At 37.2% G+C, this 24,679-nt stretch overlaps 2 protein-coding genes across 7 annotated transcripts in view; one reads left to right on the forward strand and one right to left on the reverse strand.

Moving 5' to 3' along the window:
• Positions 1–487: 487 nt before the first annotated feature.
• Positions 488–23,647, forward strand: LOC113082486 (zinc transporter ZIP10-like). 6 transcript variants are annotated; one of them, XM_026254117.1, is made up of 10 exons: positions 488–627; positions 15,091–16,305; positions 16,711–16,882; positions 17,116–17,291; positions 17,386–17,559; positions 17,815–17,935; positions 18,230–18,553; positions 18,646–18,726; positions 19,895–20,085; positions 21,131–21,283. In XM_026254117.1, exons 2-10 carry the CDS (start codon positions 15,112–15,114, stop codon positions 21,281–21,283), a joined length of 2,586 nt encoding a protein of 861 aa, XP_026109902.1. In that variant the 5' UTR covers positions 488–627; positions 15,091–15,111. The 6 variants fall into 6 exon arrangements, with proteins under 6 accessions (XP_026109902.1, XP_026109905.1, XP_026109900.1 ...); XM_026254120.1 differs by having other exon boundaries at positions 502–635; XM_026254115.1 differs by having other exon boundaries at positions 609–747.
• The window catches only part of LOC113082485 (dynein heavy chain 7, axonemal-like), a 67,257-nt gene continuing 64,164 nt past the window's right edge, over positions 21,587–24,679 (reverse strand). The window contains 1 exon segment of the mRNA XM_026254112.1: positions 21,587–24,161. Coding sequence (XP_026109897.1) covers positions 23,955–24,161 — 207 coding nt within the window. The 3' untranslated portion in view covers positions 21,587–23,954.

Raw genomic sequence — 24,679 nt, forward strand, 5'->3', positions numbered from 1 at the left:
TATATATATATATATATATATATATATATATATATATATATATATATATATATATATGTATGTATGTATGTATGTATGTATATATATATATATATATATATATATATATATATATATATATATGTATGTATGTATGTATGTATGTATATATATATATATATATATATATATATATATATATATATATATATATATATATATATATATATATATATATATATTAATGTTGAAACTGTTAATATGAGATGATGAAAATAGTGTGTATTTATATTAATCGTCTGGTTTTTATTTGCAGACAAAGATACAGTAACAATAATGTTCTCTGTGGGATCTTTGGTGCTAAAAAGGAAGATGCAGTCATGTCGGTGGACATCATATCTAGTGGCGGATGTTACTCAGACTATCAAAATGACATATGACATAATCAAAGACGTGATGGGAGTCTACCGCGTTGTCACGATTATTTTAACCATATTACAGCCTTGTGTGACGCGTGCTTCCTCCACGAGCTCAGGTTGGCCCCTGACTGTCTGCTGGCGGAAGCACGCGCCACAGAGCTCGAGCCACGTTGCGTAAATTGCGTTACACTTTACTTGAAATGTGGAGACGGATGAAAGAACGTAACAAGTAAGTACGTAAGTGGCTTTGAGAATGGCGTTTCCGCAGTGGGGTCAGAGATTTGTGCGGTGCGCAGCGTGAGTGTTTTAGTACCGAGCGGAGAGGAGATGCACACGGCACTCGAGTGAGGTAAACTATATAAAACCCACTTTGTTTTTCACACACTCCCACAACATGGACCCGAGCAGCTTCAGATGGGTCAATGAGAGCAGGGATTAACGATAAAATCGTGCAATGTTTTACATTTTTTATTGGTTTTTATAGCTTCCGGCGCTAGCAGTGTTAGCAGCTGCTGTTTAGATTGATAATATTTCCGTCGATTGCACCTTATTAAAGCCGCTGTTCGACTAATGGCGTTTCGCTGCTGTAAATGAACGTGTTTATTGCGAATCGTGTTAATAAAATATGCACTTGTTCATGTAGGCATTGATCTAGATTCAATTAGTCGTGGAAGCAAGGGGAATTTTGGGGTTCAATCGCATGCTTGGGCTCGAGGATCAGTCATGTAAAGAAGTTAAGGGTGTAGTAGTCTTGAAGATTGTCTCACACTGGTTTAACATTGTAGACTACAATATTAATCTGTTTAATATGCTCTCTTTTAAGTTTCCACATGGTTCATACTTTAATTTCACTGTTTACAATGCCAAATGAAAGTGGCAGTTAAACTTGAGTTGTGTTCTTTGAATGGTGAAATAATGCAGATTATGCTTCATGACACTTTTTGTTACAGTTTCTTTGCGCATTTTTCAGACCCTGATAGTTAATGTGCAATATGTTTCCAACTGATCAATTCTGAGTAACACTTGGCAGATTCAAGTCTGACCACCTAAAAAGTATACAAATCTCTTATAAAACATAGCCTTAGCCGGAAGACCTGCTAAAAACCAGTCTTCCAACCAACATCTATATTTAAAAGTCGAACACAGTTTGTTTTGTAATGTGACATCAGAAGGGTGTTACTATAATAAACATCTAGTCTGATATAGAATAAGCATGAAAAATATACCAGTCTTTACATTTTAACGCAGGAAGTGTGACAATATTTGACAAATTGAGGTACTGCTGCAGTGATGATGATGATGTTTTCCTGTTATTGCACACCTGCAGAAGCTTTCCTCTGTCTAACCACAGAAACTGGTGTTCATGGACATGCAGAGCCTTTGTTTGCAAATGGGAAATCTAAGCTATTTAAATCCATACTACTCCATTAAAAGTGTTCATTTGTCAAGGGCACTGTATTCACCTCCACTGCAATCTCTGAGTTGTGTTTATATACTTAGTCGTGTGGCCATGGCAAGAAAAAACAACAATATATATATATATATATATATATATATATATATATATATATATATATATATATATATATATATATATATATATTCATTTTTTTTTCTTACATAAAACCAGTGTCTTTTCTCAGTGGAGTTTCTGAAGATACAATAAATACAGTGTAGCTTGTTTTTAAGGTGAAGTATATGCACCTACCAGAAGTCCAATTAATAGTATTAGACAGCTGATAATGCAGTGGTTTTGCTTGGATGGATGAACTTTGGATGGATTGCATTTCTGTCACGGTTCTGCCTGAGGGTCTGTGATGGTAGTTACAGTATCATTCTCACTTAATGGTCATTCCAAATATGTTACCATATCTGAAAAAAAAAATTCAGTAAAAATGGATTTATGTGGAATTTAAGAATAGATGAAGTGGAATATTTGTGCGTCTTCATAAAAATCCACTTGATCAATAGATGCAAGAGTGCTATTTACCATGGCTTGCATAGATTGTTAGTCTAGTGTGAGAAGACTTGACCACTCCCTTTCCACTCCTCCCTTGACTGACTTTGGTCTACTTTCGAGGCGAGGTGTTTGATATTTCAGCTTAAAGGCTTTGGATTGTGAAAATTCTTGAGGTGCCAATTAATGTTGTGGTGACGGTATTTTCTTCTGGCTGTTAAACCATTAGTGGCTTTTAGGATTAGGTGCACAAAACAACCTTAGCAGAAATAAGCATTAGCAAAGATGACAGATTGTCTACGATCACTGTGTCAGCTGAGAAACTGTCATTGAGGTGAGTAAGAAGAATAAGAATGCTAACTCATTTATCCAGATATTATATGGATTCTTCAAGTTGACTTTACTGCATTCGCTACAACAGATTATTCTTGTTATTGATTATAATCAAATAATATTTATTGTAGGATTATAGAGGATAAACAGGTGACCATGTAGGTGAAAATGCTGGTTAATATATATATATATATATATATATATATATATATATATATATATATATATATATAAAATCTGTTGCTGTTAGGTTTAATTAGAAAAGTAAGCATTTCTGGTTCTATCCTTATGTGATAGCCTGAGTGCAAAGGTAAAAATAAAATTCCCCTTTAAAATCGGGATAATTTCTGATCAGATTTTTTTGGTTAAACATTAGAAAAAAAAGAGCTATATCTTAGAAAGGTGAGACATTCTTTCTTCATTAAGGCATTACATTTAAAGCAACTCAAAATAATAAAACTTTAAGTGAGATATATTAGTTTAAACTGTTAATGTCAGTTTTTGAAGCAGATCATGGTGTATTTTGTATAAAGTAAAAAAAAAAAAAAACAGAAAGAAATTGAACTGAAACTGGATTTCTGAAAGGCATTTATAAATAGTTTTAATGCAGTTCTTGATGTCAGTTTGGAGGAGAGCATGACAAATTTTGTAAAGCTGTTTTGAAAACCGCCATACATTAAAATCTGTAGACATAAATGAAGATGATTAATTTAGCCCCTATGTGTCAATTTATTCCCAACCCCCATGCCCCCGCCCCCAGAATCTATAAACCCACCACCATGTGACCTATGTAAGTGGGAATTCCCCCAGTTTAAGAAACGAAATTCAGGCCCTGATATATATAGCTTTATTAACCAGAACACAGTGGGTTCTGCATTTGCATTAATTTGTTCCTGTAACATTCAACGCTATTGAACCAGATTTTGAGCAGTATGAGTAAAGGGGGAAAAATAGGTGCTTGCAGGAGTCAGATTTGACTGATCATGGGTCGATAAGGGGGATGACCTACAAGACCATGGTGGAGGATTTGCTACTCAACAGATCTGGAGCTCATTGACAAATATCTTATATCATAAGATGCTCTACCTTTACACAGAGTGCGCGTGATCGCAAAATGGAAAGTGAAAGTAAACAGAGCAAGCGATCATTACATTTTTTTTCACAATTTAAACCCTCCCCACTAATAGCGGCTCCCTGATATGCGAAAATTCTATGCAGTATTAGAATGTTTGCGGGAGCAAACCTTGCAGGAGCAGAACACACACAGTCAATGTTTAAGTTCAGAGCTATGAAGTATGCTATATAGCGGTTGGGATAAAACTCAAAATGAAACAACTGGCATGAATCTTGTACACACTTAATATATACCTCAATATTTATTTATTTTTTTTTGCAATATTGCACTTTTTTTTATTGGCGCATTTTTCATATTACGATCATACATTTAACATATCAGAGTTGACACAATATTTTTCTCTTTTTTTTCTTTCCCCTTCCTTTCTTTCTCCTTTCCTTCCCCCTACTCTCCCCTTTCCTATACCCAGTGAAAAAAAAATACAAAAACCAAGGGAAGGAAATATATATGCATATGCCTTTGAATTAGTGATGCACGGGTCGTCTCATAACCCGCGGGTCGGGTTAAGAAATTGGCACTTTATTGCGGGGAGCGGGTCACTAAAAACATTTTTTATTTTTTTTAAAAATCCATTTATGTTTCATGGAATTTAGTGGTGGAAATTTTGATTCTTTCAAGAGATTCGTTGATTTTCAGTTGTTCACCAAAATGATTCATTCACTGATTCGTTCAGTGACCATTTCTTTTCCAGCAGTTGGTAAAAAAAAAGAGTGTCTTATGTGTTATGTCTTAAGTCAACAAACGAAGGTCTAAATAGCAACGTAACTTCCTTGATGTCCCCAATGCGCGGGTCGGGGCGGGTCAAGAAATTTTATTTTATTTGCTGGGCAGGCTGGGGCCGGCCAAATAATTTCATAAAAGCGGGACCCGCGCATCACTACTGTGCATATATACATTCTTACACAGACATATAGCATATATACACCTATATATACATACGTACTTACTTATATACATTGATATGCATACATACATATATCCATATTAGGGCTGGGACAATGCGTCAAGGCCATCAATGATGTCGACGCAAAAAATACGGCGACGCAAAATATGCGCATCGATTCGTCTACCTGTTTTTATTTCTCTAAAAAACTTTTGCTAAACATTTACCTTATGTGTGCTGAATATACGCGATGGCCGGATCAACATTCTGTCCAACGTTATATAACCAATCCAGGGGTTTTTCTGCATTGATCTTTTTTTTTTTGGCGGCTGTCAAAGCCTTATTTGATCGGTGAGTGATGTAGAATAGAATGAGAGCTGCGCCTGACAGGGCACGTACGAGAGAGAGGCCCGTCTTTGCACACACACTCACAGTCTTCAAACAACACGAGCGCTTCTTGCTCTCTCTCTCCCTTGTGCATATTAATCAAAATCATTAAACACGATAGAAAAAGGGCGAAACAACAAAGTTTCACTCGCGCACTCACAGTCTTCAAACTACACTAGCGCTCTTGCTCTCTCTCTCTCTCTCTCTCTCTCTCCCTCGTACATATTAACCAAAATCATTAGAAACTATAGAAAAAGGGCGGAACGCCAAAGTTTCACGTGGAGCATTCAGAGATTTTTTTTTTTCTCCATGACAGGCTGCTGGCTCCCACTGTTAATTTTTTTTTGGAAAAGCACTCTCTGTATTAGCTTAAACCCATCAAGTTTACATTGGTTACTGTATTCTTTCAATTGCTCTAAACAAGTATTTTGGGTGACCTTTTTTATTGAATGCTAGACGTCAAGTTGTTGTTATTTTCATCTGAAAGAAGAACTTTTTTCCAGTAAGCTAGGCCCTATGTGTTCAGTAAGCTTGTTTCAGTAAGCTATGTGTTTTCAAGGCTTCAAGGTTTTATTGAATGCTATCTCTATACAAGTGCAAAGTAATGCAAGTAATCTCTATACAAGTGCAAAGTAATGCAATTTGCATGTTTTTTTTCATTCAGATATGTAAATCAACATGCATAAATTGTTAGTAGTCAATTACTGGGGAGATAATCTAAATCGAATTGGTCTGAAAAAAAATAATCGTTAGATTAATCGATGCATCGAAAAAGTAATCGCTAGATTAATCGTTTAAAAAAATAATCGTTTATCCCAGCCCTAATCCATATATACATGTTAACATACATACATACAAATATCCATATGGCTGCATTATATATCACAGAGATTACTTCCATACCTCATCTTATTGTACAAGTCCAAATCCATGCTTGGTTTATGCTTTTCAATGCATTTGATTAGCATATGCGAACCATCTCTTCTTGAATAACTTCATTTTGCTTGATTAATTCCAACACACTAACCCAATATGGCTGGATTTTTGAGCAAGTGTAAAGGACATGAGCCAAATCAACATTACATTGACCACACTCTCTCCAACAATATTGTGTTTGGTTTATATATTTACTAATTTTCAGGGTTGTTCTAAAGAACCAATATTTTTCACGCATATTCCTGCCAATAGGGTAACTTTGCATAACAGAAAACATTTTTACATGGATGACTCCACTCCTCTTAAGTTACTGTTATTCCAATGTCTTTCTCCCAAGAGTATAACATATTATTAATTTGGTTATCATTGTTATAATTTAGAAATTATACATTTTTGAATTTTTGAGAATTGATACAGTATCGCCAAACAAAATATTGTGATATTTATGTCTATCGATATTTTCTTAGACCCCTACTAACCACTGATACTTTGTGGTACAACCCAAGTGTCCCACTAGATAATAGTGATTATGTGCTATTGCTTTAAAGGGTATTAGTTCCCTCAAATCCATTCAAATCAACAGTCTTACTTTTGTGAAACAAGAAGATATTTTGAAGGTGAATGATGACAGGACTGATGGTGAACTCGTTGATTTGTTCTGAAAGTTGAATATCTTACATGAATTATTTTTTTATGAGCAGTCTCAAACAAAGTCACTTAATAGGCCAGCATTAAAAAATAATTTGTCAAATATGGGTTGGCATTTCATCATGAAATGCCTAGTCTTAATCAAACGAGACTTCCTTTTGGTAATAACAGCGCATAAGATCGTTCACATGATCCGCTATAGGTGCCTACTGAGCTGTTAAGCATACAGTCTTGAACAGAGAGATTAAATTAACATGAGCTCTGCGTGTGAGGTCTCGTTAAGGAAAATAAGTTTTAAGATTTTAGGGGGCCTTAGCAGGTTCCTTTAAATGTGTGTTTTATAATGTTCCTTTAAACTCTTAAGTTGATGTGTTTTACGGCACATCGTGTGGTGGTTTAATTATGCATAAAAAGCCTGTGGTCTATTCCAGGCGACTCTTTAGTTGTTCAAGACTAAAAGAATCAGGTAAAGTATGCAGGGTTTATATATCTTTGAGTGTTCAGAGGCCATGTGTATTCAGTAGACTCTCTATTATGTAGCACAGTAATAATAATCTCTATATTGTAGTTAGGAATAAGATTATTTTACAGTAGGCAACACACAGAGCCTCAAATCTCACATGAACTTCCTTCTTTAATTTTGCAAATGTAATTTTGCAAAAAAGTGTAGTGCCCTGTGAGTGCAACTCTGCCGTTTACACTGAATGCACAGTATGTTGCATTGTACGGTATATTGAGACGAATACACAAAAAATAGATTCTTCAAACGATTGATTTCTTCATTCATCCACGATCAAAAATCATCATATTGCACACCCCTAATTCAGTGTTCACTTAGATATTAAGTCTTGAACATCTGCATTATTGGCATGCATATTCATATTGAACCACCTACTTAACAGTACATGTTGCTTGACTCCCCAACTGATGTAACATCCTGTTCTTGTTGCAGAAGCTATTCTTAAGCCTAGCTGCAGGAGTTTTAGTGTGATGATTTGTTACATTGTTTACGTCTCTGAATGCTTCAGGGATTCTTATTTAAATTGAGAGATGAACAATATATGGGCAGCTTTATGAGTATTGGCAAACACATTTAAGATGATAAATTGCAATCATATGACACATCATTTCTAGATGTCCTACCTATTGTTAAAGACATAGTAAAATGTTTTCCATCCATGGCACACATGCATTTTGTTTATTTATTTTTGTAATAACTGTGAAAGTTATATTTCCCATTTTTACAAAAGAGTTGGCACGTATAATTCCTTCATTGTAGTGGTTCATAGTAGGCATAATTTTCATTATTTATGAATTTATTTACATAATTATATTTGGTGCCAGATGAAGCATATTGGGAATTATCATAGCAGTCAAACTTTCTGTATCAGGACATATCGATACAGAAATGTATCGGTTCTTTCCTGCATTGTCCATGAAAATGCTGGACCATTACGTATGCTGGCTTCTTCCTAATAATATTTAGGATCTGCTGCTGACCTTTTGAAGCCAATTTACAGAAGCTGTTGAGCTGAATCGCATGCAGTTGGCTGTAGTTTGGCACTGTTAACCGAAAGCCTAGAGAAAAAAATTGCTTGTATTTAGGCCATTTGGTGAAATATGAAGTTTGGCTATGTAAACAAACAAACAAAAAAAGCAGTTTAATGGTCAGTTCTTTGTTGGAATATTTGGTTAAAGTAACCAGAAAGACTTCATAAGTGTTCCTTAGACATATTGATGTGTCAGGATCCCTATTCTGTAAAATCACCGTTTACTGTAGTTTTCATTTTATTTTATTTGATGGCTACTTAAGGCCTGATTAGCTCAAATCTCTCCCTCCACCCACTCCTACACACCCACCTACCAACACTTACAAACACACATGTCCCGTACACCCTCCCCTCTGCACTAAATCCCCATACTTGAGTTCAAAACATCAAACCTCATTCCATATTGCTGTAGAAGAGCGGTCCTTGCCTGAGTTGACAGCGAATGACCTGTTCCTCCAACTCCTGTTGAGACAGAAAGAGGTAAGCTGCAGCCAGATCTGCACATCCTAAACTGATCGGTACGGCACATTTTCAATTGGGATAGACAGTCAAAAGCTAGTCCTAGTTATGTGAGGATCAGAAGTTGAGCAAGGCGACGGCAACACTTAAAGGTGATTGACTTGTTTTGGAGTTGGTGGTTTCGAAAGTTGCCGCCTGTTTTGCTTGGAGTGTTTTGTTTAATACACATTGTTTAATGTGTATTTGACTTGGTATCGTTGTTAAAGTTAACCTAACCCACTCCCTAAATTTTTCTAGGTTAATCCAGGTTACTCAAATGATGTTATTTGCTCTCTCTTTGTGTGATCTCAGCCGTTCTGAATGTTTTTATGAGGTGTTAACCAGTTTATGATCAAAATAAGCATGTTTATGGACTGGTGACCGTTTTAAGTTTTGTGATTTGGGTCAAAACATTTGTTTGTTCTTAGTATAAAGCCAGTCCTTGTCATCTTACAATCATCGTACATTTGTCTCAACAAACCTTACCATGGTACTACCGTGCATTAGAGTGCAGGTCCTCCATGAACTTATTGACATGCTGTTATGGAGCTTCTGGAGTGTCTATTTATTTTAGAGGTGTGCGTGTGTTTGGAGTCAAGAGGTCATGCTTTTTGAGGCTTTGATTCTTGACTCCACCCAGACACACACTCATGCCCATTTAACCAGTGCTGGACCATCTTGTTTGGACAATATACTTCTTGAAAGACCTTTTAGATGTTTTTGTTTGGTAGTCTACATTCGCTGGACCAAGATCCTGGTCTTAGTGCAGCGATATATCTGTCATTTCCCAGAATGCCCTGTGCTGGCAAACATGTAGTTCCCATCTGCTGTGTGGCATCTGCTCATCTCTCAAGCCTTGATGCTTCTCCTGACATACAATGTGAAATATGACTTATTGAATGCATCAATGTATCAAGGACAGATTATATATCTAGAGTAAATGGTTGAAGAAATGTGCTCCCATATTGCTTGGTCACAGGTCATAGAATTGTTCTCCAGCCTGCTAAAATTCACACTGACTGACCACTAAATGTGTTGGCACAGACATAAATCAGAGGGGATTATTAGCCAGATCGCCAAAAAGTTGTTTGCTGTTGTAAAAGCTGCTTTATTTGATCCAGACAAGTCCCATTGTAACCCTGTTTAGCCCAGCATCTGTCTTACAGTAAGCTAGATTGTAAACAGGAATTTACCGGAGGTGGACTCACGCCTGACTTGTGAGAGACATTCAGTCTTGGCAGAAGCCTTGTGAGAGTCATATGATGCATCTTAAGGGCTCTCTTTCTTCCTCTGTTGCTCAGAGGCTCAGGTTAATGTATAATAACAGTTCGTGGGGAAGCCTGTCAGTTCATTCCAGGAATGGATTCTGTGAAGAGTGATACTGGGTACAACTTGCTATTGTAAATGTAGTAAAATATAAGTTGTCAGTTTCTAATTTCTTTTAAGTTTTGTTGAAGCTGGTTACATAATTAATTCAGCACATCACAGCCTGTGTCACTTGGAGTTCACCCAGTGTTTTTTTTTTTAACCATATATCATGGATTGGGGTTTTCTAGAGACCAGGGGCCTGTTTCAATAAGGAGGTTCAACCAACTCTGAGTTGAAACTTGAACTCTGGGTTGACTTACCCCGAGATGGGAAACTCTTGAGTTTTTGGGTTCAGAACCACATGAGGGTGAGTAAATAATGACTGAATTTTAATTTTAGGGTGAACTATCCCTTTAATTGGTTTTGTTTTCTGCTCAGACTTTTATAGCCAAAGGTGGATCACAATGTAATAATATACAGGGATATTAGAGATGCTAATACAATAAATAAATATAAGTAAATATTATTTGGTAGGATCATCCATATCTTGGCCTCTTTGGATGGATTTTAGTGAAGGTCATCACAGACATGCAGCAATAAGAAGAATCTCAGCCACAATCCCTGAGACCCTGAGTGCTGATTTCAGCCTCTGTGTGTGAGGACACTAAATGGCACACTGCTCTTCTCATTCATGGCTAAGTATAACGGGTGCTTATGGAAAAATGAGCTTTCAGTTCATCCCTCCCATTACCATCCAAACACAACACCGTGTTCAAAAAGCATGACTCTGTCCAGACGATGGCCCTGCAGACAAGAACAGATGATGTCTATAGTATCATCTGTTGTGATACAGCATATATTTGTTCTATATTGCACTAAATTTGCAGCAAGGATTGGTGATTCAACAAATCATTTAAGGATTAGGTTTAATTCTTACTTAAAATAAACTGGAAATTAAAATGCATTTAGAATTATAAGATAATTCAAGTGATAGGGCAGAAAATGTGTGTTGATACTGATTTAATTTGCTTGGTAACCGCCCAAATGCAACAATTTGACTCAACAGATGGTAATTACAGAAAAAATGGACTGACCACACAAAATATGAAGAATATAAAAAAATTCAGGAGTCAGCTGTCCACGGTAGTCTTCAGTATATCAGCACAATAACACACTCTAAATACTAAATATAAATACACTAAATATAGTCTAATTATTGTTATCGATAAAATCCCAGTAAATTATAGAGATATCTTTTGGTAATACCGCACAACCATAATTTATGTTATTTCATTGATAGAATAATTCATTGATAATAATTGTTTAATAAAATAATTTAAAGGCTAAACTGTATAGTTTAGCATTTTATAAAACTTTTTTTGTTTTTATGAATCTAAACTGTAAGTCATGTAAACTGTAAATAATTTTACATATTAATATGGTAGTATAGACATTGCCCTACCCTGATCATATGGTGTTTAATTTATTTGTGCAGGTCTTTAAAAAAGGTCTTTAAAAGTCTTAAATTTGAGCTTAAAAATTCTGCAGTAACCCTGTCTAGTGTCTTATGATGTCTCTGCAGCACATGACTTTGCTGGATTTAGGATTTTTTTTTTTACAACATGTTCAGCCATTTTTGGGATGGCATATAACTTACAAAGAGCATATTGAGCCAGCACATTATGAGCAATGCCCCATCCTATCTCCCGAAGGGTTCATAGGTCACTTCACTTTCATGTTTATAAACACTGTTCTGTCGAGAGAAAGGATCATAATTATACCATGTTTTACCAAGTTCACGCACTTTAACAAGCTGGAGTACAGGCTGTCGTAAGTACTGCTTACAGGGTGTTTTGACTTAAAGAATCATTCAATAAATTAGATTATTTTGTATTTTATGTAAGGCTCATTTTTTTTGGCTATAGGTTTTAGTTTCCCCCTGTGGTTGATTTGCAATTGTTCGCATGCAGTTGGGGGATTAATATTTATTTATTTTTTTTGTCGTCTTTTTATTCTCAGAACCTTTGCGCAAGAAATCTTAAGTCATAGCAAATCTGTGTAAGCTAACTGTTATAGCACATATAAAAAAGCTAACTATTTATTTCCATTTTGATTCCACTGTATCCCAACAGTGCTGTGATCTTTATGTAGTTTCAAATTTGCATTGACTTTTGTTTAGGGGTGCTCCGATCACGATCGGCCGATGGTTAATGCGCATCTCATCAGTAAAGCTGGTTCTCTAATCAGCGGTTAATTCCATCAGGTGCGTGATTTCACATAGAGCAGCTGTTACTACACAGAGCCGTTGTTAACTGAGAAGATGAACCAAAAAACGCTGAAAATTAAGTGGATTTGCGCATCTTCTCTATTAACAACGGCTCTGTTTAGTAACAGCTGCTCTATGTGAAATCATGCACCTAATGGAATTAACCGCTGATTAGAAAACCGGCTTTACTGACGAGATGTGCATAACGATCGGCCGATCGTGATCGGAGCACCCCTACTTTTGTTTGGCGGATGTATGATTCCTTCTAATAGGGAAGTTATGTTTGATAAATGATTATCTGACTGCAATATATTCCTCAAATTTTACACTCTGAGGCATATGTGACTCTGAACCACAAAACCAGTCTTAAGTCACCAGGGTATATTTTTAGTAATAGCCAAAAAATACGTTGAATGGGTCAAAATTATAGATTTTTTTTTAATGCCAAAAATCATAAGGACATTAAGTTAAGATCATGTTTCATGAAGATATTTTGTACATTTCCTACTGTAAATATACCCAAACTTAATTTTTGATTAGTAATATGCATTGCCAAGAACTATATTTTGGGAAACTGTAAAGGCATTTTACTTAATATTTAGATTTTTTACCCTCAGATTCCAGATTTTCAAATAGTTATATATCAGCCAAATATTATCCTATCCTAACAAACCATACGCCAATGGAAAGCTTATTTAATCAGTATATATCTCAATTTCGAAAAAATGGACCCTTATGACTCCCATTTTAATGTCTTTTCTTCTTAATGTAGGTATCCATTTTTTGTTGTGTTTACGTATTGTCTTTAAAATACCAGATTTCTAGAAAAAGGAATATTGGCTTTATCTGCTATAACAAATAAGCAGAATATAGTATGCGGTACAAGCTACAGAAAAAAAAAAATGGCAGTGCTTTTGGAATAAAACTTTTGGGAACACTCACACCCAGATCCATTTCACAAACATTTCTCTTATTTGTGGCTCTTGTATGCAGCTGGAAGAAAATACTCTTTCTCATGCTGAGGTCTCTGTTTTGTTTGATCACACTTTTCCCTCCAGGCTCACAGTAGTTGCTGTAGGGGGACCATTAAGGCTCATCAGTACTTCTCCAGCTGGGAATCTATTCGCCCCCTGGAAAAAGGAATAGATCTAGTTTTATTATTATTATTATTTTATTATTACCCTACAATAACATGACTCTCAAGATAGAAACCCAATTAGAATAATCAAATCAAATTCATAATCAAATAAGTGATCAATGTTGGTTATGTGCAGCAAACATCTGCATTTTGTAAAATAGGTTTTGGTTAGGGTCTTTTGTACATAATCCTTTAAAAATGAAACTGTTTTACTTAAGATGCCTTCAGAGGAGTTACTACCAAATATGAGCATGACTGAAAGTTTTTTTCCTCCTTACTAACATCAGAGTATAAAAATAAAAAGCCCAACAATAAAAAGAACTAGATAGGTTTTATGATTACCATAAAAGTCCATAACTGTTGTTGAAACATTATGGTGACACCATTTTTCCTGTCTGTTAATATAATGTTCGTCATTAAGCGTTATTGATTTTTTTAATAACAATTTGGTAACACTTTAATCTAGGGACCAATTCCCACTATTACCTAGTTGCTTATTAGCATTCCTATTATTAACATATTGGCTGTTTATTAGTACTTATAAAGCACATATTCTGCATGACCATATACTATATCCCTAACCCTACCCAATACCTAAACTTAAAGGGGGGGTGAAATGCTCGTTTTCACTCAATATCCTGTTAATCTTGAGTACCTATAGAGTAGTACTGCATCCTTCATAACTCCAAAAAGTCTTTAGTTTTATTATATTCATAAGAGAAAGATAGTCTGTACCGATTTTTCCCGGAAAAACACGAACGACTGGAGGCGTGACGTGTGGGCGGAGCTAAAGAATCGAGTAGAAAAGCGAGTAGGCTTTTGCGTTGAGAGCGTTTGGAAGCTGTGACAGCTGTGAAGGCTGCAACTGAACGAGAGCAGCAGCAGCAACCACTCACTCCGAGCGGGGCTCGAACCCGGGTCTCCGGCAGGTGAGGCGGACGCACTAACAAGGAGGCAGAGATATTTTAAGCAGTTTTACTCACCGCATGCGGTTCCAACACACGATCGTGACCCTTTTTCGTTGGGACTGCATTATCCTTAAGAAATAAACGATGTGCAAATCCGGCGTCAAACTGGACCTTGTTTGTAAAACAATCATCTTCGAAATGCAGGGAACAAACACAAACACTTGCACAACTCCGTTGATGCTCTGTAAAAATAAACTCCATCCACTGGTCCCTTAATGTTGTTTTTTTGTTTTTTGTTTTGGTAATCTGTGCAGGGTTGTCTTGCCCTGGGAGCACGCGCTCTTCCGGCAGAAGTGCCCTTATAAGGAAATTCCGCTCCATCTAACGTCACACAGAGCCATACTCGAAAAAAACTTTCCGAAACTTGTGACAAACCGGAAGGAGTATTTTTGGAACAAAAATACTCCTTCAAACTTACAACTTAATTTTTGAAACTTTGTCCATGTTTAGCATGGGAATCCAACTCTTTAACAGTGTAAAAAACTCAGTATGCATGAAATTGCATTTCACCCCCCCTTTAACAACTACCTTACTAACTATTAATAAGCAGCAAATTAGGAGTTATTGAGGCAGAAGTCATAGTTAATAGTTTGTTAATAGCGAGAATTGGACCTTAAAATAAAGCGTGACCAAATAATTTAGATGTATTTCTGGTTTATTGAGTTGGATTTTTGTTTCTCAACAGAGGTTTCTAAGCGAGGAGATAATGAGAGTTCACACACATACCAGATTCTGCTTTCTCTGCGTGCTGACCCTGCTGTACCATCAGTGCAGTCACTGCCATGAAGGAGGGTCCCACCATCACCACGGGCACAACCACGGTGACCACGACCACGTTCACAGTGACCTGCAAATTTCTGAATTGTCCTGCGCAGGTTTATCAGACCACTTTGTGCACAGCAGCCATGGCGAAACTGCAGAGAGCGAGCAGCGTTACTACATCCAGAAGTTGTTCTGTCGATACGGCCACAAGGATCGTCTGGATTTTAAAGGCTTACAAAGTCTGCTGTTGAGTTTAGGGCTGGGCAAAGTGCGTGTGGTTGGGCTGGAGCATGAAGATCTAGGCCACGATCATGTGGCACACTTAGATGTTCTGGAGGTTCAGGAAGGTCTGCACTCGCATTCAGCTGACCAACCGGATCTACATCAGAAGCCCCACATCTCACACAAGACCCATCAACATTCCCACAATGAGAATGAACAACACGGCTCTGCCGAGGAGCTACCATGCAGCAAAACACTTGGCACCGGAGCCGAAAGCACCACTCACAGTGGATCTGAGGAACATGATCATGGGGGATATGATCATGACCATGAACATGATCACCATGACCATGATCATGAACATGATCACCATAATCATGAACATGATCACCATGACCATGATCATGACCATGAACATGAGAAAGACAGTGATCGCAAACATATCCACAGGGATGTTACGGACAGTCCTCATACTCAAGATGACCATGGCCAACTTGAGCAAAAGAGTAGTGAACATGCACAAGAAAATAATGATCTCAGTGACCAAAACCACCATCATCATGACCATCATCACCACAAGCATCCCCACCCTCATCTCCATGGTCCTGACAGCGTGGAGCAGAACACAGCAACCCCTCATCTCACACCCAGAATACAGCCTTCTGCCCTAACTGAGCAACCCACCACACAACCCAGAAGAAAGAGCAGACCACTCAAAGCCAGAGCTCATCGAGGCCGCAACAAGACCAGCATCAGTGTTACTCAGGCTGACGAGCTGGATACAAAAAAATATGACCATGACAATAGCAGCCAGGATCACAGCTCTATTCAGCTGCAGCGGAGCAGGAGAGCGGTTCCAGGAGAAGACCTGTCTGTGAAATCCCATGCACATGGTGTTCTTCACCAACACGAGGAGGTACATCTTAGTGTTTGTCTTATGTGGTTGTTTATATGGCTTTGCCCTTCATATGTGCTTCAAGAATCATTTGAAAGGGTTTCTCTTAGTTGGTCTAATCAGGGATTAGTCTAAATTTTAGAAACACTTTGTGGTATCAAAGCACTTCTTTTGTAAATAAATAGTTACTGCCAAACTTTAGATGACCTGCTTTAAGCAGGGTATCTATGTTATAATGCGTGATTCATAGTTGCTATAGTTCATAGTTTATTGGAATCAGCATACAGAGTACAGTTATAAACCAATTTAACGTTTAATGTTAAAATAACAGATTAATGCTCATACACCACATCTGCTGGAGTATCGAGAATAAAGGAGAATCAAGCAATGAATCAAAGTAAAACTCTTTGTATGTCTCTCCCTCAGTGTCTGAATTTAACAGAGCTGCTACACCAATACGGACTGAGCTCGGATTCTCTCATATCTCCAGCGCAATTCAACTACTTATGTCCAGCACTGCTCTATCAGATAGACAGACGCTTCTGCATCCTTCATTATCACCACGTTGAGGCTGAAGTACAAGATGAAACATCTTCAGGTATAAGTGGTCCTGTACTAGTATAATTCTGAATTTAAAAAATATTTTCACTCATCTACAATTCTCATTATCTGTGTAGTTTGCTAGCTTATAGAGAGGGTAAACGGACATAGAAAATGGTTTAGAATCATTGCTAAGACATATTAAAACAAGTTTAATGTTGCTAGTTACCTTAGTTGAAACTCTTTGAGTCCAGTGACACGATTCCCAGTCTAATCCACTGATTTCTGCAGTGTGGGTCTGGATGTGGGGCTTTGTGTCGATCACCATCATCAGCCTGCTGTCTCTGCTGGGTGTTGTTCTGGTGCCCATCCTTAACCAGTCCTGCTTCAAGTTTCTCTTGACCTTCCTGGTTGCATTGGCAGTGGGAACCCTCAGTGGTGATGCCTTACTGCATCTGCTTCCTCATGTGAGTTCACTCTTTTGGGGCAAACTAAGATTTAACCGTTGCAAAGGTACAAACAACACAGCCCAAGGAATCAAACTTTTCTTACGCCTTACAGTCTCAAGATGGCCATGATCACAGTCATGGAGGACACGCGGAGGAAGAGCCTGAGGAATTATTTCTGACCAAGTTTGATGGAGTTTGGAAAGGACTGACTGCACTAGCAGGAATCTACCTCCTCTTCATCATTGAACACTGCATTGGCATGTTCAAACACTACAGGGACCAAAGGGTGAGAGGCACCACAATGCTTTTAACACAGGAAAACACAGGTGTTTAAACACAGGAGTTAGAAATCTTTCAAAAGTGGCAAGTAAGCTGTTTTTTACTTCTCACATGCTTGTTCAGGACTGACAGGGCTAAGAGCTATGGAAGACTAAAATATAATCCATAATTGCTTCAGATAGGTGGGCTTTTAGTGCGCAGCAAAACAAACTTGGATTTTATTTTCAGAACCTAGTAATTATAAAGGTGCTTGCTTCCACAGGGAAGCCTCTGCCAGAGGAAGAAGAAAGGAGAGCAGGCAAAGATTGGGAGGAAGTTGTCAGACCACAAACTCAACAGGCGTTCAGATGCAGAGTGGCTCCATCTGAAGTCTCTAACAGAGGGTGGGTTCTTCATCAATTCCCTGCACACTTAATGTGGCTTTTAAGTAAAGGTGTGAGTTTTGATACCCAGGAGATGTTTCAGAGTCTCTCCAATGTACTGAACTTTTGCAAGGATGTTAGAAGAACAAACTTCAGACGTAACTCAGCGTTGTAGTTGATATCAATTTATTTGAGTCTGAGCGATGGTTTAGTAAGACAAGACTGAGACCAATGGGGTTGAGTCAATTGTGAGTCTGAACAATTCAGCCAGTGTACAGACACTGGAATAACTCCTTCCATTCTTTTTTCATGCAGGAGAAGGTGCAACGTGTGAAACTGGACACAATGACACTCAGATGACAGAGTTGCAGCCTTTGGATTCACCCAGCAAAATGCCACTCTCCATCCCTGATTCAGATCACCCCTACCAGGAGCCAGTAAAAACAGAAGAGGACACTAAACCAAAGGCAAAATCAAAAAAGCATGGACATGGGAACGGACACGGACATGGCCATGGTCACTCCCACCATGGACACTGTCACTCTGACCAGGAAATGAAAGATGCGGGCATCGCCAGCATAGCATGGATGGTCATCATGGGAGATGGCATGCATAACTTTAGTGATGGACTTGCTATAGGTCAGTTCCTCTACATTGAAAACATTAGCAGATTTGTTTGTCTTGAATTAAAAGGGTTTCTGTATCTGAGGAACTGCGTTTGTCACCTACAGGTGCTGCTTTCAGTGCTAATATTACTGGTGGCATTAGTACTTCAGTGGCTGTGTTCTGTCACGAACTGCCTCATGAACTAGGTAAGTGGTCAAGTTGTCTACTGACAAAATGTTGAAAGAGCACATCCATTTTTTAACATTTGTCAAATGTTTGTGCAGTACAAGATAAAAAGTAAAAGCCTGTCCACACCATGAATGAAAACTATATTAATGTTCACGTTAATGAACAATAATATTCTGTTCGTCATGTTTGTCGCTTTAAACGCTTGAGCTCTTTAACGTGGATTCTGATTGGCTGTCAGTGTTTTTATTACATTCTGAAAGTTACATTTATAAAAACATTCTGAAAGTTAATTTAACAATATCGTTCCTCTGTATCATTTTCGTTATCACTATGGTGTCGATTCGCTTATTCCAATAGAATTTAGAATAATTATTAGAACTTTATCCTTGGTAACGTCATTTTTGGCGTACACGGGGCCTCGACCCTGAAAAAATGTGGCAAAAAAGAACGTCAGTGAGAATGGTCAGACTTAACTTTAGGGTGATGTGGTGGTCCTGTTTCCAGTCTGCAGGTTTTATTGCCAGTGAAGTCTCCTTTATCGATTTACATCAACTCTGGAACATCAAGGCGAAGAGCTCCAGCGGTTTTTCTATGCTCTCCTTTTCATGTTTAAAATGAATAAAACAAACAAACAGTGAACGAATACGACACAGCAGTACATAAAACTTTTAAAACACAGTAAAGCTTTTATGAAGTTTTGAGTTTGCTGTCTAGAGGGCCACTAGTTTTTAAATTCCCCTTTTGGTTTAAACAAAAGAACCAGACATTACAGTACCACAGAAGAAGTAACATAAACAGAGTATGTCTTTGATGTTACAATGATCACTTTGCATTTGATGTTGTTTACCTTTTACTGTCTGCCATCCAGTGGGGGTGATGGGACTTGATTCCTCAAACACTAATAACGTTTGATGGAGCAGTTCTTTTTATTTTGTCTGAGAATCTATCTCCCCATGTTGTGGCTAGAGAAAGACCGCTATAATAAAGTTTTTTTACTACCCTGCAGTGCTATTAATTGCCTTTGATGACTGATTTAATTGGGCCAGGTGACACAGAGCAAAGGTCCAGAATTCAGTTTATAGAGAACCAATGGTCGTGAAGAAACCTCACACAAATAAACTAACTATACCTACACTGATGTATTGTTTATTGTACATTAATAGTGCACATTCGGTTTGCCTCCAGGTGACTTTGCCGTTTTATTGAAGGCTGGAATGTCAGTGAAGCAAGCCATTGTGTACAACGTCCTCTCTGCTCTGATGGCTTATGCCGGCATGGTGATCGGCACGGCTGTGGGACAGTACACGCACAACGTCACTAGCTGGATCTTTGCTGTTACTGCTGGCATGTTTCTCTATGTGGCATTAGTTGATATGGTAAGAGAAGCAAAATGCAGATTTATATGTGTGCCAGTTGGGCTGCGTAAATATGTTATAATTATTGATTGCTTGAAATGATTTATTACATGCCATCTTAGGGGCCTTGCATTCCACCGCACTGATGGTCCATTGTTTTTCTATGTTAACATGCTCTAGATGGAGGTTTGAGCATTATGCTCAAGTCTGATATATTTTGCAGTGTCTCACGCATGTCATTGTTTGTTAAAAGAAGTTGAACTTGGAAAAAAAAAAAAAAAAAGCATCTCTAGACCTTTGCCAATTTTTATTTTTTATTCTACAGCCTCACATCTTGAGTTTACCAATGCAGAAATTGGGTATGAATGGCCTAAGCTGAAAAATGTTTGTGAATTAATTTAGTGCTGTTTTAAAAGCACAATTATTCAAGATTCAAATAAATGATGCACAATATTATTGACAATATTAGAGCACTTCCATTATAATCAGCGAAGTTGTTAGTCACTGCATGTTCTCAATGTTTGATCCATGCAGCTCACTGAGTTTTACACTTCTGTGAACAATTAAATAATTATAATCAACAAAGCTATCTACACTGCACAATACATTTATTATTTACACTATTGACACATTGCTGATTATAATAGAAGCATTTTTGTCCCAACATATTTTATTTTTGTCCCAAAAATGCAGCATGCAGTATATATTTTGGTTTACACCTACATACTATGTCTAACTTGCGAAACAAGTGGTGCAACATCCAAATCCAGTATGATTCCAGAAGATGCACAAAGGTTTTTGCAATACATATTTTAATGTGCCATTGCGAACAGGTGTGAAAAAATTGAAAAAAGTCTGTAAATGGAATGCTGGAATCGACACGGTTCACAAATAGTTAATTTTTAGATCTTTTTTTTTATTTCGATTTTGCAGCCCTTTCTCTAGATTATTGGTAGTGGTTAATCTATATGCATAAATTATTGATTTTTGTGTTTGTTGTGAGCTATCGATGTAGAATTTTATTTCTTTGCTTTAACACTATGAAATTCCATTTCTTGTTCTTCAGTTGCCAGAGATGCTTCATGGTGACAGTGAGGAGCACAAGCGCTGTGAGATGGGTCACTTTGTCCTGCAGAATTTGGGCATGCTCACAGGGTTTGGCATTATGCTGCTGATCGCCATCTTCGAGGATCAGATTGTGCTTGACTTTGGCTTCTAACCAGAGCCTGAGGTCAGGGATGGCGTCATTCATCAGCTACATTCACGCATGTGCTTTGTCTCAAAGTGGCTTTGTTTTGTGATGGTACAGTCTCGCAGGCATGTCTCAAAAGACAGCATCAGTAGCTTACAGTGGACATGGACATGCAACCAAACATGTTTACATTTCGTCATCTTTTCCTCTCTTGGACACTCAAAACAGTTGCTTGTCGTCTTCAAGGTCTTTTGTAGTTGTAGATTCTAGACCGTTTTCTCTTGTGCTTATTCAGTTTTTTTTTTTTTTTTTTTTTTTTTTTTTTTTTAAATGTATGTGTGTTCAATAAGACATATCCCATAGCACATTAGAAGCACTCCCCAGAATTTGGGTTATCCCTTTAATATTATAGTATTTTTTTTTGTAGGACAGTGTCCTAGAGAGAAGCAGCTATTCATCAGTCACTCATTCAGTGTCATGTTTAGCTCTTTCATTCAACTGTATCGGATCTCATAGTCCATTCATTCGTAACTGGCGTGTTGTGCTGTTTATGTCTAGTTTGTCACACCATCTCAGTGTCAGGCACAGAACTGTGCTAATATGGTGCAACAGAGTCCAACTGGCATCAACTCTGCAAGGTTTTTTTTTTTTTTTTTTATTGAGAAGAACTGGTCTGTATTGTGTGCCAGAATCATGAAAAACCACACACTTGAGCTCTTTTCTTTACTGGATTGTGCTTTGCTGTCAACATTGACTACTTACAATATATTTACTGTTCATGGTGAGGGGAGCGTCCTCAGTCTTAGACTTTCATTGTCTTTTTTTATTATTATCTTTTATTTTCTAAGAGTGTACTAGTGATTTGGCCAATTCTTGAGTATTGAAGAAATAGGTATGCAACTGTGTGTTGTATAACCTCTGACACGGTGCTGCTAAAAGACCAATCGCATTCTTGAGGTCAGCTGAATTTTGACTGAACAAGTCCAGTATTAAAGCTAATGCTAAAATACTGTGATTTTTAAATGAAGAACAACTGTCTATGCATGTCTGTCCATCAAGGAATACATCAGTTTTCTTTGGGAAGTCTATTTGTTCACTGATAAAGTAGTCTAGATCATGATGATTACTATTTGAGTTGATTTTTATATTCAAGGAGAGTTGAAAATTATGATCTTGTTACAGTTGAAGAAGTTCATGAAATAATGATCTTCCCCAAAGGAGATTTGCTACTGAAGACTTTTTTGAAGAAGCAGTTGTCATTTTGAAACACCTTTGTTACTTAATTTTAATTATATGATGTTTGGTATTACTGGATAATTTGTGCAAAATTCAGAATGTTATTTTGTGAGACATTAGCACCTTTTATACACTGACCATCTAAAAACATGCTTTCTGGGAGAACCATTCCTTTTTTAACCTAAACATTGAGGTAGCCATTATGAAATGTTCTTTTTTTGACAATCTTAAATGCTCTTGTTTGTTGGCACCCTCCTATTATTAAAATTAATGCACACATTTCAGATATTGGCCTTATGTGCACTTGTTTGAAACTACACTCAAATCTATAGAACATCTGTTCATCAGTCCCCCACTGATGTGGTTCTTGTAAATGAGTGTGCAACATTTTGAGTGTGCCAAATATAGGCTATATTTCTAAAACTGCGCACAAGCGCTGCCTGTGTCCCGCAGTCGCCTCTACACATTCCACTGCCTGTGTTTGCTGCTTGAATCCTCTACCGTCATGAGTTGGTGGGGCATGTTATGTGATTCATGCTTATCCTGTCACCATGTGACATCCATTTATTTGTTCTCATGGGTGCGTATCATCATTAATTGCATTCATCAAATATACTTGATTGGATGGAAGCATGCATGAGGCAAGTGAAAGTGGCTAGTTTTCATTTCTGTTATAAAATGGAGATATGAGAACACTTACAGTTGATTTCCTCTTTCCCTGAAGAACTTAATTTTCACAGCTTGAATGTAAAGCCAATGAGTTTTAGGGGTCATGTGAGCAAACCTAATCAGTCATAAGAGATTGGTTCTAAATCCTGTCTATGTCTTTGAAATGAAGTTTTCCATTTGTTAAACCAAAAGCGAGCTCTAGAGCTCAAATGAAACACCTCAGTTAAGTGGTGAAAAGAAATTAACTTGTTAATCAATAAAAATTAGGCACAAGTTTTCTTCATGCTTTACAGTGTTTTCCAAAATAGGACCATCCAGATATTTACTTACATTTGAGTACTGTCAGTTGTTTGGGAAGACATTTATTTTTAAACCCTGTTTACACAGCTTGGATGTTAAAGCATTTTTTTTCAATACATTTGCCATTCTTGCTGATTGTATGTGCATTTCTTTGTCAGAAGTGGAAAATAAAGTTTCCAAAGCCTACTTTGAGTGTTGATCAGCTTACTAAAAATCTCTCTGAAAACTGTTCTATTCTAAAAATATATATTTGAAATGTATAAGTATGTATAAAATGTCTATTAATTATTCAAAATCAATTAATTATATATATTTATTATAATTCCTATTAATATTTCTAAAATTTTAGTATATAGGAATACATTCATGTTTATTAAAAAGTATAGTTTTTGTCTCAAGACAGATGGTATTTGATGGTATTTCTAAATCTAAAATATAATTTTGCTACAGTTACTTGACTATAAAGTGAAGTGAAAGGATACAAGAAGTGTATCTACGAGTTAAGCTGACACAGTAAGGCCACGCCACGACGGATCCAGTGCTCTGGAGGCACGTCTGAATTCAGGGTCATTGCTATGACGTAGTTGGTGGAGTGTCCAGTGGTGGAAAGGGTTCCACGTCTCTCGCTGGTCTTGTAGACAGGAGAAATGTAGCACTGACGCTCAGGAATGTCCTGCTTCTTCATTGGCTTCAGCCAGATCTGCAGATAGACAGTGTGATGTGTAGATGAGAAGCATTTTCTTTGCTCATCCTCCCTCCCTACAATCTGTTTAGGTTACTATACAAATATGTATTTTTAAGTGTAATGGTTATTTCAACATTTCTGAGTCACTAAGAATATGGTGGTGTATCAATATTCATTTTTCCCTTGTTGATAATCTAACCCATTTTCCTCGTCTCTGTATCCAAGATAATTCAGAAACAAAGACTGTCACCAAAAACCTATTCAAAGCCCCAAAACCCCTTTTTCAGAAGCACTTTGTGTATCTCCTCAGAGAAAAACAGGTACATTAAAAGGTTGGTGGTTTTAATACTTAAAACTTAAGGATGTGTTTATTTTCAGTGTTTCAGATGAAATGCTTTCAGCTGAAATTAATAATGGCCTTCAAAAGAAATTTGGAATTCAACATTTTACCGTAAGTAACAAATGCATGTTTAATTAAGTTCAGCTCTTGTCGAAAAGTTATTTTGGTAATGAGTTGTCCTGAAATGTCTGAA

The sequence above is a fragment of the Carassius auratus genome, unplaced genomic scaffold, assembly GCF_003368295.1.
Source record: "Carassius auratus strain Wakin unplaced genomic scaffold, ASM336829v1 scaf_tig00036306, whole genome shotgun sequence".
Classification (NCBI taxonomy): Eukaryota; Metazoa; Chordata; class Actinopteri; order Cypriniformes; family Cyprinidae; genus Carassius; species Carassius auratus.